Below are 15051 nucleotides of genomic sequence, written 5' to 3' on the forward strand. Positions count from 1 at the left end.
CTGCATTCATGATTGAGTATGACCATCCCTTGTACTTGCTTGATCCGCTCCATCACTGCATCTTTCAGAAATTTCTGGTAAGGAAGTATCAAGGTGAAAGTGTCCATTAGAGGCATGCGGAGTTCAAGTTCTTGCATCTGTTTCTCGAACAGTCCCTTGTATTTCTCCAGAAGTTCCTTGCGAAATCGTCCAAGGAATGGCAATGGTGGCTTGTAAGGTGGAGGGATGAATCTTCTTTCTTTATGTTTCTCTCCTCCTGGTTTGCCTGTAGGAGGTGGAGTTACCTGATTGTCAAACCCGATCATCTATTCGAGTAGTGTGGTCGGGTGTAGGGTTGGGTTGTTCTGGAGAGTGGGTTGGTGGTTCAGCAGAAATGGCCGGTTCACGGAGATCCTCCCCATCTAAATCATTGCTGTCCTCAGTGATGTTGAGTGGTATCGTTCGAGGTTGTAGTTGTCGTCCACTCTGTAAGGCTATCGCGTGTGCAGACTCCGTAGGACTTGTGGAGGTAGAAGCCGAGTTATCTGTGAGCACCTGAATTCGAGATCCCAAGGCATCAAACTTGCTATGTAATTCTTTGAAGTTGGCAGATAGATGGCAGGCGAGATCATCGAATCTTGTATTAATGTGTATTGTGTCGGTTTTTTGATTGGATAGGACTGTGTGCATCAGGGATAGCAAATCCAGCGATGATGAACTAGATGGGGTCATCGGGTTGTGTATCGGGTTTCGGTAAGACAGATTTGGATTCGGCTTGTAGTTGTTGTACCCTTTGTTTTAACCTCCCTGATTGTTGATGTAGTGAACATCCTCTATCTGTATAGTCTCCCCATCTTGTTGTAGAAACTGCTCTTCCTCTGATATTGAATGAACATGCTTCTACTGGTTGAGGAGCTTGTCGAGCTTGTCATTGAGGGCTTGCATGTCCCTCTTGTACTTTGCATCTTCCTCTCCTGTAGATCGCACATAGCGATCGTATTCCTCATTGTAATTGCCATCAGATTGAGCCAAGTTCTCCACTAGGTTCCAACCTTCATCAACATCCTTGTTGAGGAAGTTACCATTGCTTGTGGTGTCCAGCAACATCCGTATCTTGGGGACCACTCCTCTGTAAAGTGTGCTCAGCAATGAAGCATTGCTGAAACCGTGATGAGGACATCTGGTAGTGTATCCCTTGAAACGTTCCCAAGCTTCACTGAACGTTTCATTGTTCTTCTGTACAAAGCTTGAAATGTCATTTTGCAGCCTTACGGTTCTGGAGTTGGAGAAGAATTTGGCCAGGAATGCCTTCTTGCACGCTTCCCAAGTGGTGATGAACTCCTTGGGAAGTGATTTCTCCCAGATGTGTGCTTTGTCTGCCAAAGAGAATGGGAAAAGCCTGAGTTTGAATCCATCCTCACTAACTCCCTTGATCTTGGTGAGGCTACAGAGCCTATCAAATTCATCTAGATGATCCAATGGGTCCTCCATTGGCAATCCATGAAACTTATTACTGTATATCATCTGGATGAGACTACTCTTGATCTCAAAATTGTTGTTTTGCACAGCAGGTGGCACAATGCCATTCCTTTGAGTATGAGTAGATGGAGCATCGCCTGCTCCTATAGTGGTCCTTGCTTGAAGAGCTGGTGGACCGTTCTGATTACTCATTATCTCCTCAATGATTGCTGGTTCCGGTTGAGCTTGTTGTTGTCTGAGGAGCCTTGGTCTGTCAATGTTGTCGATGAAAGGACTCAGGTTCTGGCTACCTCTGGATCGTGTTTGCATGCACAGGTAGGTGTCCGAGTGTGTACACGAGAGTCTACTCAATCCAGGTGATTGAGTGACGGGTCAGGTGGGTGCTCGGGTTGTTCCTGAGATTCAAAACAAACAAGAGCGAAAGCAAACAAGTCAGATTTCCGAACCAATATAAACAAAAAGAACTTGATCTAGCAAGTGCTGAAATCCTAAACATAGCAAAATGAAATCAACCAAATGGCAACGACGCCAAATTGATAAACATGTTTTCACCTAGGGTATCAATTCCTTATGCAGTTGTAGTGCAAAGGGTTATCAATCCAAATGGTTGTCTATTGCTAGCAGGAAGGATGTGATCAGAACAGTGCAAGTCAAGCCAAGCAAATAGGGTTATGATCTAACAATCCTAAAATGACTAAAAGGAAAGAATATAAACAAGAAACCACACGACCTAAGCACTCGATGCAAGCATTCGAGTACAGGATCGGGTGGGGTGATCGAGTAAGCAAATGGGATATGAACAACTCGAGGTGTTACTCGATGCAGGTTATCGTGTACCTAATCGGGTAAGGGATCGAGTAATGAAAGAAAATGTAAAAAATTAAAATACGAAAGCTTCGAAGGATGAGGTAATCGAATCCTAAGTATTCTTGACTGGTACGGATGCCTTACATGCCTCAAGCAAATATTTCCTAGACAATGAATCTCTAAACCTTGTTACCACACTCTCGCACTAGCAACAATCAACCTTGATCACTCCCCTACCCAACTCTCGTTGGAGAAACATGACCAAGCAGGCATTAAGATCCGATTAATTATTGTCAGTAAACCCCTTACTCATCTAATCTCTTAGGCTAAGTGAGTAAACCTCTAGCATTGGTTGATTCAAGCATCTCATCTACACCTCTCGGTGGTAAAACACCTTAGATCTAATCTCAACCTCTCGGTCTATTGACAGCATTAAGAACACCAACCTATAAGGAAATCTATCAAACGTATACAATCAAGCTAAGGCATCCTAACCGATCAAGAACACAAAATCATCTATCCCATCCCTAGAAACTTTACTACACTACTCGGACATAATAACAAGAAACATAACAACGAATAAGAATGAAAATTGCATTATAACAAACGGTAGAGTAGAGTAGAAATAATACATGATAGAAATCTAAAAAAACGATAAAAAGTATGAAATAAAATGTAAAACAAAAAGGGAAAAATGTTTGAGTCGCTCAGTTCTCTCACAGAAGCTCTCGCTCTCTGGTTTGAGGGTCTGCGGCGTGCTCGTTTGCGAGCTAGGAGAGGAGGGGTTTATATATGGAAACCCCTTTGACCTAGCTTCCCAGACCTGCCCGATGGTCTACTCGATGGGGTACACGAGGATAAAGTCGGGTTACTCCTCGGGTAGATCTTCGGGTTGTTCTTCCGGCTCTTGGATCCTCCTCGATCGTGTTGGGGTTCGGACTTGTTCTTCCAGCTCGATGGCTCCTTCGGGTACATGCTCGGGTTTGTCCTTGTTTTTCCCCATTTTAGGCTCTTAAGCACCTGTTTTCATCCAAAACATGCAAATGCAAAAATGCAACACCCTAAATGGCCTAAAAGTGAATTCCTACAATAAATGACCTAAAAATGCTAAGTTAAGGGTATGAACAATGCAAAAATGGACAAAAAAGGATGCTAAAAACATGCAAATTAGAGAGTTATCAATGTGAAAGTGGAAAATGTTATGGAAATTTTTTTTGTTCTTTTATTTTTAAGATCGTTGATTCTAAAGCTATTTGATTCTAAAATTCCTAAAAATATATGATATCAATATACAATTAGCATATACTACTCAAAACTATAGAAGTCAAATTAATCAGATATATAAGAACTCAGCAAGTCTCTTGATCTGCTCACGAGGTTCTGCTTTCATCTCCTCATACTTCATAAAAAGCACATGATTGGGATCTTCTAAGCTTCCTCTCCAGTAGCTTAAGACTTGATCCCAAAAAGGTCCAAAAAGGTTGTCTCCCCTGCAAAAAGACTCAAACGTATCCTCGAAACTACTTATTACTTCATCGTTCATTTGTTTCTTACAAAAGAAGTGCCAATATGAAACCAAAGTGTCTTTCACGTTCCTGCACATATACACAATTTTACAAGTAGCATCTTTGAGACCTTCTTGCAGGGTATGTGATGGCATGTGTGTCGCGAACAGCCTCGGAGATGACGAGAACTTGGTTAGGTCCGGTTCTTCGCTATAGTAATAGAGATTCATCTCAAGATAGGGTACAAGAACATGCGGGTTATTATAAAGAAGAGGATGATGATGATCATGAAGAGAAGAGTATTTTGATCTATGAAGGAGTGCGAATGTAAGTGCTTTGAGCCAAGTTGTACCACATTTAGGGAACGAAGCAACGATGACATCGCTGTCTTGAGGCTTGAAGTTTTTTTGGAAACTGAGGACAGCTTGTAGAGCATGGTGAGTATACCAACATCCTTGGTACTTACAAACATCTTTTCCACTGGAGTCTTTGTCTGAAGGAAGTGAAGAGATGAGAGTCTTTGTTTCTTCGTTTAACTCTTCGTTTCTCAAGTTCACCGAAATCTTTTGCTCATCCATTACAAACGTGTTTTGATTCTAAAGCGAATATAATAATGAAGCTAGCTAGTAATATTTGGTTTTTTGTTAATCGATCATGGTGGTTGGTAGGATTTGTTGTGGTAGTGAGGATTTTTTTGGCTTGGTTGGTTGTAGTTTTGGAGTCCTTCCACAATCATATTTTGATCTAAATCCACATCAACCATACATATTTTTCAAGTCTACCGCCTATTTCTGTTTCTTCCTTTTTCGGCTGTAGAAACATGAAAACGTACTACCATAACTTTTGGGTTGTGGAAACTAATATTTATTTATTTATAAAAATCTTATTTAAAAACAATTTCACAAGTACCCTAACTTAAAAACTTTATGTTAAACATTAGGAGCCATCAAGCTAAAAATAAGATTGCGTTTAATTGGTTTTAGTTTAAGCCCAACATTGTAGGAACTAAGCTTCTATGCCAATAAATATACATCAACCCTTCAAAAACTATTCAAGATACGACAAATTAGGTTCTGTAGAGCAACATGAACATTAGTTCGTCGACAGTGGAATTTACACTAGTATACTGTGTATACCTTTTAGGTGTAAATGAGTAATAATAATTTGCACCGCCTATTAAAACTCTTCTCATCACGTGTTTAGTGTTTAGAATGTAAACTTTACATACATATACATACATAGTTTTCTTCCCTTTGATCTATTTAACGAAACAGCACCGTTTTGGCTTTGTTGTGTCGCGCAACTCTCAACAAAGAAGAAACCTTTTATAAGTCGATCTTAGGGTTTTCTGCAATATTTCAGGAGACGAGATCATGGCAGAAACAGAGAGAGCGATACTAGGGTTCCTACAAAACAATGCGCAGATCCCTGATTCTGGTCAATTCTCTTCCGACCACAACCTTGACCATGATCAAGTCAAGAACGTCATCAAAAGGCTCCAAGCTTTTCGTTACATCGATGCTCAGGTACGTACTCTCTTTCGGCGTAATCGTAATCTTAGAGCTCTTGTATCCGTTTTTGTTCCAACAAAGGAGAGAACGTACAGGGTTCTCTATCATAATTAAAGAAGGTTAATTAAGTAGATTTTAATCTGAGTTATTTTATATCTACAGGAAATTACGAGGGTGACATGGGTTTTGACTGAAGTAGGAGAGAAGTATGCTGCACAAGGATCACCGGAGGTAAAACTTTTCTTAGCTGTACCAGAAGAAGGTAGCATATCAATGGTTGAGCTCAAGGTATTCACAGTGGGATTTGTAACCTTAGTCATCATCATGCTATTAAGAAAAGAAAAAAAAAAGGTCCTTAAAAATTCTTGCTAATTTTACAGAAAAAGCTAGGGCAATCGGTGGATTTTGCTTGGAAATATGCTAAAGAATACAAGTGGTTGGAAATGGAAAACAAGCAAGTCTCGAGGAAGGTAATTGTTAAAGACTGTTCTGAAGTTGTTAAGTTTAATGTTTCGTTTATTCTCTTTTTATCTCTTTGTTTAGATGTTTGGTTTGGTGTATCTTTGAATCAATTTAAGTCACACGTGTTCACTTTCGGTTTATTGTAGTCTAGTTACATCAATATCTCTCATCTCATGAGCCATATTTTATTGTAGGTTCAACATGTAGAAGATAAAGTGAAAAGAATGCTTCTCGAGATACAACAAGGGAAGGTTTGTATCATGTACATTAATTAAGTAGAGAGAATTCTATATATGTTGCTTTTGGCTTTATCATTGAGTGTCTCTTTCAGGTTATTGACAAAGACGGTATCAATTTTCTCAAAGGCAGAAATAAACTCATCAAAGAAGCGTAATTTGATTCTCTACTTTATCTTTTGTGTTTTGTTTAGACTATTTTTTATTATCAAGTTGTTTATATTCTTTCTAATTTTCCAGGAAGTGGAATGGGTTTTGTTCCATAATGAAAGGTCCTAACTATGCTCCCGAGAGAACGATAGTGTCCACCGATTTGACTCGAGAAAATCTACAAAAGTTTGTCCTATTTCCCTTGCCTCTTTTCAACTGTACTTATGTTAAAATTATTACAATAACATTGGTATGGTACACTGATCTCCTGCAGCTGGAAAGAGTTAGAGTTTAAAGAGTATAACTTCAATGCTAAAGGAGCTCCTGTTGAGGCTGGTCTTCTTCACCCTCTTCTCAAGGTAAAGCTGACAACAACAACAAAACTATTGTATGATCACTTTTGTTGTGTAGGCTTTTTTACTTAATAACAAACTTCTTAAACTCTGTCTCAGGTGAGGAAGCAGTTCAAAGACATATTTGTGAGACTCTTGGAATATAAAATGTAGTTTTTCTTTCAGTTTTCTTTATTGCTGGTCAATGTTAACTTAATGGTGACCCTTCTGTGGTAACAGGTACGAGGAGATGACAACAAATAATTTTGTTGAGAGCAGGTATATATATAAGGCTTAAGGAGATATTATTAGAGACACTTGCTATTGCTATTTTTGTGTACTGATCTGAACCTGTTTCCTTTTAAAATTGTAGCTGCTGGAATTTTGATGCATTGTTCCAGCCTCAGCAGCACCCTGCTCGTGATTCTCACGACACCTTCTTCCTAAAACGTTCAAATCTTTTGAGTACTTAAATGCCTCGGTTTCTTGATGGCAACCCAATAGTATCTATCTAACTCTTATAAATCTTTCTTTGATTAATGTAGCTCCTTGTACGACAAGGAAACTTCCAGAAGATTATGTTGAGAGGGTGAAACGCGTTCATGAGTCTGGTGGATATGGATCAAGAGGGTAAATAATAATGACTTGTATATATATTTCTGGTTGCAACTAATTTTATAATCACTCTGATGATATGACCTTTTTGCATTGAAGGTATGATTGTGATTGGAAGAGAGAAGAAGCAAACAAGAACCTTCTCCGAACTCACACAACAGCTGTTTCTTCTAGGATGCTTTATGCACTAGCACAGGTCTGACTAGACTACTAGCATATAGGCATTTCAATTTTCAATTCCATAACTGTGTTCTGTTTACTAAATTTTTGTATCTGTCTGTAGAAACCTTTTGTCCCGAAGAAGTATTTCTCGATTGATCGTGTTTTCAGAAACGAGGCTGTTGATCGGACCCATCTAGCAGAGTTCCATCAAATGGAAGGTATATATAGTACTACTGATTAACTTCAGTTGGTTCGGTAACTTTTCATGAATTTGTCATATTAATGTTGTCTCATATTTTGATCAGGTTTAATATGTGACCGGGGACTTACATTGGGAGACTTGATTGGTGTATTAAAAGACTTCTTCGCACGCTTAGGTAAACGCTTCCTTAGTTTCGCTGTTTGGTACTCATACACTCGAGAGAGAAACATAAATCTCATGCGTTTATGTTTTTTAGGTATGCCAAAGCTGCTGTTCAAGCCAGCTTACAACCCTTACACTGAGCCAAGTATGGAGATCTTCAGGTAACTACTGATGAAAACTACGATAAATTAATAGCGTCTAGACTAAGATATTTTATTAATTTACCGAGACATAACCCTGTCTGTTGTTAATGGATTTCAGTTACCATGAAAAGTTAGGGAAGTGGGTGGAGATTGGGAACTCCGGAATGTTCAGACCCGAAATGCTTCGACCTATGGGTCTACCTGAAGATGTCCAAGTCATAGCTTGGGGTCTTGGGCTTGAAAGGTAATGATTTTTGAATTTCACCCACAAACAACCAAACAACATCTCATGTGTTCATTGCTGATATATATTTTTTTTCTTTTGATTTGTGTTCATAAAACCAACCAGGCCAACAATGATATTATATGGTATCGACAACATACGAGATTTGTTCGGACACAAGGTAACTACAATATGTTTTTCTTCTTAAAGACATGTTTAAGTTAGCCATTCCCTTTTTTTCCATTGCCATATATACTCAATTCCACATTTCGTTTTCTGTCGCAGGTGGATCTCGGTCTCATTAAACGGAATCCGATCTGCCGAATTGGAATCTGAGGGAGATTTTATTCTTGATTCAAAATCTTTGAGTCTTTTTCCTATCACCTCTTGTGCATACTCGACTTCAATTGCATACAATGCAATCTTACTTTTCCTATGTTTGTTTGGTTATTGATGTATGTATAAAAGATCGTGCTTAATGCCAAATACCTTGCAGAGTAAAATGATACATGAAATAATTTATAGCTCTACCCCTGGGAAGTATCAGTGTCATGTTTTAACCAGACAAAAGTTAACGAATAAGTACCCAAAATCACACATAATAGTTTTCACATAAAACCACATCAAAATTTTAGTGATTAGAAGAAACATTAACTAGGATTCTTTGGTAAGTAGTTTCACAAAAACCAATATAGAATAAGTAAAATGGTGCAGAAATGGATAAGATTAGCAAATTTTATTTAAACACTTCAATCAGTTTTGGAAACCTAAGCTAACTGATAGGTTAAAAGTTGCTTAAAAGTTAAAACACAAAAAAAAAAAAGGAAAGGAAAAAAAAAACCGAAAAAAAAAACCGAAAAAAAAAACCAAAAAAGAAACAACACACACAGGTAAAGAGGTCACGATGCACTCAAGGAAATGGATCGGTCTGATTAAGCCAAAACCTGATCATCTATGGTTGAACAATGTTTCCTGAGAGCCGGAATACTAAGAGAACGTTTCCTCGTCTTTGCTTTATCCGAGGTGGGTACTCCCATTCTGTTCCCGTATTCACTTGTGAGCTCAAGGGATTCAGTTAATGGCTTGTTCGCTGTCCTGAGGAAGAGATCGAGGTTTTGGGAGTATTTGTCATCTTTGCTGGGCTTTGTAGCCTCGTTGTGATTGTTTTCGGACACCATGGAGATTGTGTCTCGAGATTCTTCTTCTTCGTTGTCTGTCCAGTAACTCTTGTCTTCCATTGCCAGATCATCGTACTCTTCATCTGACTTTGTCGATTCCTCATCCACCGATCCAACCTGGTTTAAGATTAATGTAAGAGTCTTACTAAAAACATGATAAATAGAATTAACATCTCCCAAGGAATCAGGATTTGGTTACCTCGTCACGGTTGCGTTCGTCATTGTTATCGTTGAGATCTTCATCAGAATCTGGCTCAGGAAAATCATCGTCGCCTTCTTCATCTTCATCGCTCCCATTTACAGACTGGTCCTCCTTCAGCTGCATGGAGGACATGGTAAACAACCTTCACAAAATGCAAAACAATTACGTCTTTACACATTGATTAGTGTAGGATATACCTCTTTCGAAGGCCCATCAGATATCCGTGGCGAACTGCAGCAAGAAGAGTAATGCCTGCTGCCGGTTTCAATTAAATCTGCTCTTGACTCATCCACACTCCCGGCATGGCTAGTTGCGCCATCACTGGGCCATGCGCTGATCCCAAAGTGACCAAACTGAAGATTCACTGGTTCAACTTTATGTAGCTGATGCTCTGATCTACCCTCTGTCTCAGTATCGACGACGGGCTTCCTGATCTTATCAAGAGAACCAACAGGCCAAGTTTTTGCTACAATACCATCAGTATTGCAAAGAGCCATAAAACGCCTAGAGGAGCCTTGTCTTTGGATCACCTGAAACATTCCCTTTGAACTTAATGAATTGGCTGCACATTGGTTTCTGTGCTCGTCGTCGATAACAGAAACGGTGTTTGTGGTTATATCGTAGAGCTTGTCTCCTGTTTCACGTCTACGCAGGCAACCAAAGACCGTCGCGTGAATTGTAGCCACACTCTTGTCAACATTTGTGTTGTTTATCTTAGGAACGAGATGTTTGTCAGCTCGTTTACATAGATAATCCTGTATTGTTCTGATGTTACGTATATATTTTACATACTTATTCTTCTCTGGGTCCAAGGTCATGTACTTGGCTCGGACTGCAAACCGTTCCAAGTGTTTCTCCTCGTTGGCGATGTATACCATGAAGGGGACAATCGAAGGGTGCTTTTTCATCAGTCCCATCTGCACAAAGGAAAAAAGAAAAGAAAAAGTTAGATTTAAAAGACCTAGTACTAGTAGCCATGATCACATTGTGTACTGAGATACAGATAAGACTTACCACAAAGTTAAGGCTTAAGTGGACCCCTTCAACAACTATCGATTCTTTCCTCTCTTCCCATGTGGTAATGAGCCTATCGAGACTGTCAATCACCATCTCGCTTTGTGCCTTATACCCTTCTACAGCCATCTGCTTATCACTTAACAAATCATTGGTGCTTGAGTTTGATCCAGCATCCGTCTTTAGGGTATTGGAGTTTACACCTCGAGAGCCTTTCAACTTTTTGGCTTTTCTTTTGGCTTTTGACTCAGCAACTGCCACAGGGTCAAGGCACTCTCCAGCATGGTATGTTGAAGCCCACAGCAAAGGATTCTGCTTCTCATCAGCAAAGCTCCGCATCATGTGCCTTATAGAGTCGGTTGATACCACAGTCGTAATCCCCAGCCTGCTACCCTGTAACACATATTTACATATTGCATCTGATTAAGAACACAATGAAACCAGATACACCTTACGACTTTTCACTCTGAAAAAATGTATATCAGAAAAGAAGAAGAGAGCTTCTTAGTGTCGATATAAAGCATACAAACAGAGGGAATGAAGACTTACCAGCAACGCAGACAATGTAGATTTACCACAGCCACTGGTGCCACAAAGTAACACAGTTACAGATTCTTTCCTTTCTCGGATTCTGCAAGAGATAAGAAGAGTTTGTAGAACAATGTGTAAAAAAGATGAAAAACGACAGTGTCAGGACATGATATATGAGTGGGAAATAGCAAATCCAATGCACAGCAAAATTTTATGGATAACAAATAAAATTACAGCCGTCCATGGGAAAGTATGAAGATAAATATGAGCATAGCATGAGAGAACAGTTGATATATAGGAAAAGCATGACCAGCTACGACTTTACAACAATAAAAGAGATCTACGTGCAAGATCACATCTCTTTACTGGTCGTTCAATAGAAACAGTCTGGCTACTATTTCATACTCATAGATACACTAGATAGCCATAAAAAGTCTACAGAATATCTTAGAAAGGCACATAAATATATTTTATGCATTTAAAAGAAGAAATTATGACAAAAACCAAAGACATATGCAGATTCCATATGCCATCACTTTTCCTGACATAGCATATCAAGATATATTCCAAAAGTTAAGAAATTTACCTGCATGCCAGAATCAAATCTGCCCTTTGGTCGCGACCAACGTACTTGTACTCAGCCAGGGCATCACACACAACATCTAAGAATATTTCTCGTGAAACAACAACAGTTGTCCGTCTTTTGTACATCTCAAATGGTTTACTTTTATTCTTGTCAACATCAACATCATCAGCAACCAAACGATTAAGTTTTTCTACACAAGTTGAACCACCATTTTCTTTTGCGAATTTAGGTTCCTTCCCATGCTCTGGTGAGGTACTACAAGATCCCTCACTTCTTATTAACTCAAACACCCTACGGCTGATCTGCCAACAGAGAAAAAAACACATACAGATTATCAGGAATACATCAAGGAATAAAAAACTGGTCACTTATGAATATATATATATATATATATATATGCCCACAAACTCCTTCTCCTGACCATCAACTCCAACACATATTAACTCATTCACATGCACAACAAGTCATGCCAGGGACACCAAAAGAGATTTTACATAAAAAGGTAATCGCTATTCTACAAAATAGAACTGAATCGAGACCACTCTAATCCTGAAACTTACTATGGGTTTAATTCTCGCAGCAGCAAGCTCAATACTAGTATACAAAATTTCGAAATCAGAGATAAACAAACAGACTCAGTCAAGTACATATACAAAATTTAGCATTAGACAAGTAAGAACAAATGTAAAAGAACATTCTAAACTCCTTTCTAGATCTATACACATCAGTGATCCAAACCTCAATTAACAATCGGGACAAGCAAAAATACACATAAGAGGCTCAACATTGATTAAAAAATCGAAATCGAAATAACCACCTTGAAGGCGTGACGAGCTTTACATCCCATAAGCTGAAGAGTACTCTGCAAAACAGGACGCGTATACCGAAACGAATCATCTCCATTATCATCATCATCATCACCTTCTTCGTCACGCACCACTATATACAAAACCTTCCTCGCCTCCGTCATCTCTACAAACCAAAAACAATTCAGAACCAAAACCAAAATCCAGAGAAAAATTCAAACAATGAGAGGATAAAATCGGAGAATGCAGATCAATCGATTACCCCTAGCCGGAGAAAAAAAAAATGGTATCGGAGATCGGAGAAGTTGTTAGAGAGGAAAGAAAACTGTGAGAAAATTAGGGTTTATAATGAGGATCGTGATAAGAAGAAGAAGAAGAAGAAGAAGAAGAGAGGAAAGATATTTTCGCCATTGTTTTGTTTTAAAGGTTGGTTGGTCTCACTCGCCTGCCTTCTTTCTCCCCTTTGTTCAACGCATCGTTCGAGAAGAGAGCCTTCACGACTTCTCTCTTTAAGATACCTTCTTTTCTCTCTCTCTTTCACAGACTCAACCAACAAAAAAAAAAAAAAAAAAAAAACACTTTTTATATCTTTTGGTTTTTGTTTTATGAACTCAATCAACCCCAGTATCTTACTTTTTTGACAAAGACGTACCTAGACTTTGTTTTGATATCAAATTGCCCCTCGTAGTTTATGAAATATCTTTTTTTTTTGTCGGTCACTCAAATGGAATCTGATTTTGAAGAAGTCATTACTCAATAGATTGATAAATCCAATTAGGAAAATTTTAAACTCACTAAAATAAATAAACAAGATACATTATGTTAGAAATTCGAGGATGTAATTTAGAATAGAAAAAGTTAATATGTGAATTTAAGAGATAATAAAAGTAGAGGGGGTTTATTGATAATTATATAGTTTTGGGTTTGTAAGATGGTCTTTGTCAGAATTTAACTACGTACAAGTATGTAACTAGAAAAGTGGATTCGATATCTAACCCTAAAATTAAGATCAATAATTTTTTTCTTTTTTTTTTGATCAATGATAATCGTTCCTTTGAAGAAAAGAGCTATGAATCAATTGAATAGATGACCAAAAAATAAGAAAACACCATGAATTTTTGTTTTGTGTTTTTGTTTTTACGAATATATATATATATATATATGCACTTTGAGGTTTGTATGAATTTCCAAATATATAAAGATATTGAGTTTGATTGCCAAAAAAAAAGAAAAAGATACTGAGTTTACTTCTATCGAGAGAAGAATATGTGCATGTACGTACCTTCACAAGAGTATGCCTTGCACAAGTCTATTATTTTGCAGAGACAGGTGAAGTTTGTGTTAAGTTTTTTTTTTTTTTTTGTGATGATGATTAAAACCATATTTATAGAGTTTGAGATTCTAAAGCATAGATAAGTTTTGGGTTTTTTTATAAAGTACATTAATGGAATGAAAATATTAATTTAAAACCATACGAAATCAATATTCATCATTTGATCACATAAATATATCTCTTATTTTTGTTATATAAGAAATGAAATGTTGAAATTAATTTTTGTTTAAAATAATTAATTTACAGTTTCTCCACTAATTTTTATGTAATTTATTTACGGTATCCCTACTAGTAAAAAATCATAGCAAATTAATTTCAAAAGTGAGAAGAAAAAAAGAATCACGGCAAATTGAAGTTTTGAAACTAAAAAGGTAAAAACAAAACTAAAAACATATTTCTTAGGGGAAAGAAAAAAAAACAAACTCTAAAAGCTAATGTAATGACAAATCACATGATTCAGATTCACCGTGTGGACCATAATAAACAGAATCAATAAGTGGTAAAAGTGTAAATCTGGTGTGGGAACAATGGTAATAAAAAGTTGAACATTTTACTTCTTCTGCGAATGATTTGTACTTTGTCGGGCAAGAATCTTAAAAGGACAAAGGAAGTGGGGTTCCATCGTTAAAGAACAAAACAAAATTCCAAACGTTACATCCATGAAGTTTTTAAGCCATCCATGGATTTAGTCAAAAAAATTCATATTAATTTCTTAGTGGATCAATAAATTATTAGAATCGCCGTTGTGTGCATTTTATATGTTACTACTAAAATTTAAACTAAATAAGACATGAGAAGAAATTTGTCTAATCATTTATATATTGTTATCATAATAATCTAAGAGCGCAATACCTGACAGATGAGAGATGGTAGACTATATGATACCAGCCACATGAGGTAGGGGTGAATGGATTAGTATGTTCGTCTCATACGATTGTGTCTATTCTAAGATCAATTTATACGTTCGTTTGTTCATTTGTTTATGCTCTATTTGTCTATTTATTCCAAATTTTGTTATATCTAAACTATAAAAATGGTGAATTTGAATATGAAACGCCAAGACCTATATTCCATCACGAGTTCGCCCTAGCCGCAAACTTTCTCTGGCACAATTCTCGAAGCTCCCACTTCTGGCGGCGTCGACGTCGGTCGGCATTACTAGGACACCGTTTCTTCCTCTTTGTCGTTTCATTTGTCTTTTAAGTTTGGTCTTTGCGTTTCTTGGTTCTATCGGAGTTCTGAGATCTCAAATCTCCGCTCCAAAATTTCTTCAGCTTCGGTCTCCCTTTCCTCAGCCTGTGGATCTTCTCGGCGAGTTCATCTTCTTGAGGCTCCCAGTGAAGAGGGTCTTTTTGGAGGCTGTTATCCTGTATCTCAGTCTTTCGCACCAAACCACCAACTTCAGATCCGATCTTAACGCTCTGCAACTTCCA

General features: G+C 37.8%; 2 protein-coding genes, 1 non-coding gene and 1 pseudogene across 4 annotated transcripts; 2 read left to right on the plus strand and 2 right to left on the minus strand.

Moving 5' to 3' along the window:
• The first annotated feature begins 1141 nt into the window (after positions 1 to 1141).
• Positions 1142 to 1248, plus strand: LOC147945856 (small nucleolar RNA R71). Its single transcript, XR_015597819.1, has one exon. It is a non-coding gene; the product is annotated as a small nucleolar RNA R71 (small nucleolar RNA).
• A 1597-nt stretch (positions 1249 to 2845) lies between these two features.
• Positions 2846 to 4438, minus strand: LOC104783783 (cytosolic sulfotransferase 6 pseudogene; annotated as a pseudogene). The gene has a single exon (XR_015596151.1). The product of XR_015596151.1 is annotated as a cytosolic sulfotransferase 6 pseudogene (transcript).
• A 596-nt stretch (positions 4439 to 5034) lies between these two features.
• Positions 5035 to 8498, plus strand: LOC104783784 (phenylalanine--tRNA ligase alpha subunit, cytoplasmic-like). The gene is made up of 17 exons (XM_087510244.1): positions 5035 to 5296; positions 5444 to 5569; positions 5662 to 5751; positions 5938 to 5994; positions 6075 to 6133; positions 6220 to 6315; positions 6404 to 6517; positions 6702 to 6740; positions 6835 to 6911; positions 7007 to 7091; positions 7176 to 7272; positions 7360 to 7456; positions 7544 to 7615; positions 7697 to 7763; positions 7864 to 7989; positions 8095 to 8149; positions 8254 to 8498. The coding sequence occupies exons 1-17, from the start codon at positions 5144 to 5146 to the stop codon at positions 8302 to 8304; spliced, it is 1461 nt and encodes a 486-aa protein (XP_087366370.1). The 5' UTR covers positions 5035 to 5143; the 3' UTR covers positions 8305 to 8498.
• A 187-nt stretch (positions 8499 to 8685) lies between these two features.
• Positions 8686 to 12868, minus strand: LOC104790762 (P-loop NTPase domain-containing protein LPA1 homolog 2). The gene is given in 9 exon segments (XM_087510243.1): positions 8686 to 8902; positions 8904 to 9263; positions 9346 to 9465; positions 9546 to 10265; positions 10363 to 10755; positions 10912 to 10993; positions 11480 to 11781; positions 12297 to 12451; positions 12548 to 12868. Coding segments are annotated over 8 exon segments (2154 nt in total). The 5' UTR covers positions 12450 to 12451; positions 12548 to 12868; the 3' UTR covers positions 8686 to 8878.
• Between the last annotated feature and the right edge of the window lie 2183 nt (positions 12869 to 15051).

The sequence above is a fragment of the Camelina sativa genome, chromosome 4, assembly GCF_030686135.1.
Source record: "Camelina sativa cultivar CO46 ecotype springtype chromosome 4, ASM3068613v1".
Lineage (NCBI taxonomy): Eukaryota > Viridiplantae > Streptophyta > Magnoliopsida > Brassicales > Brassicaceae > Camelina > Camelina sativa.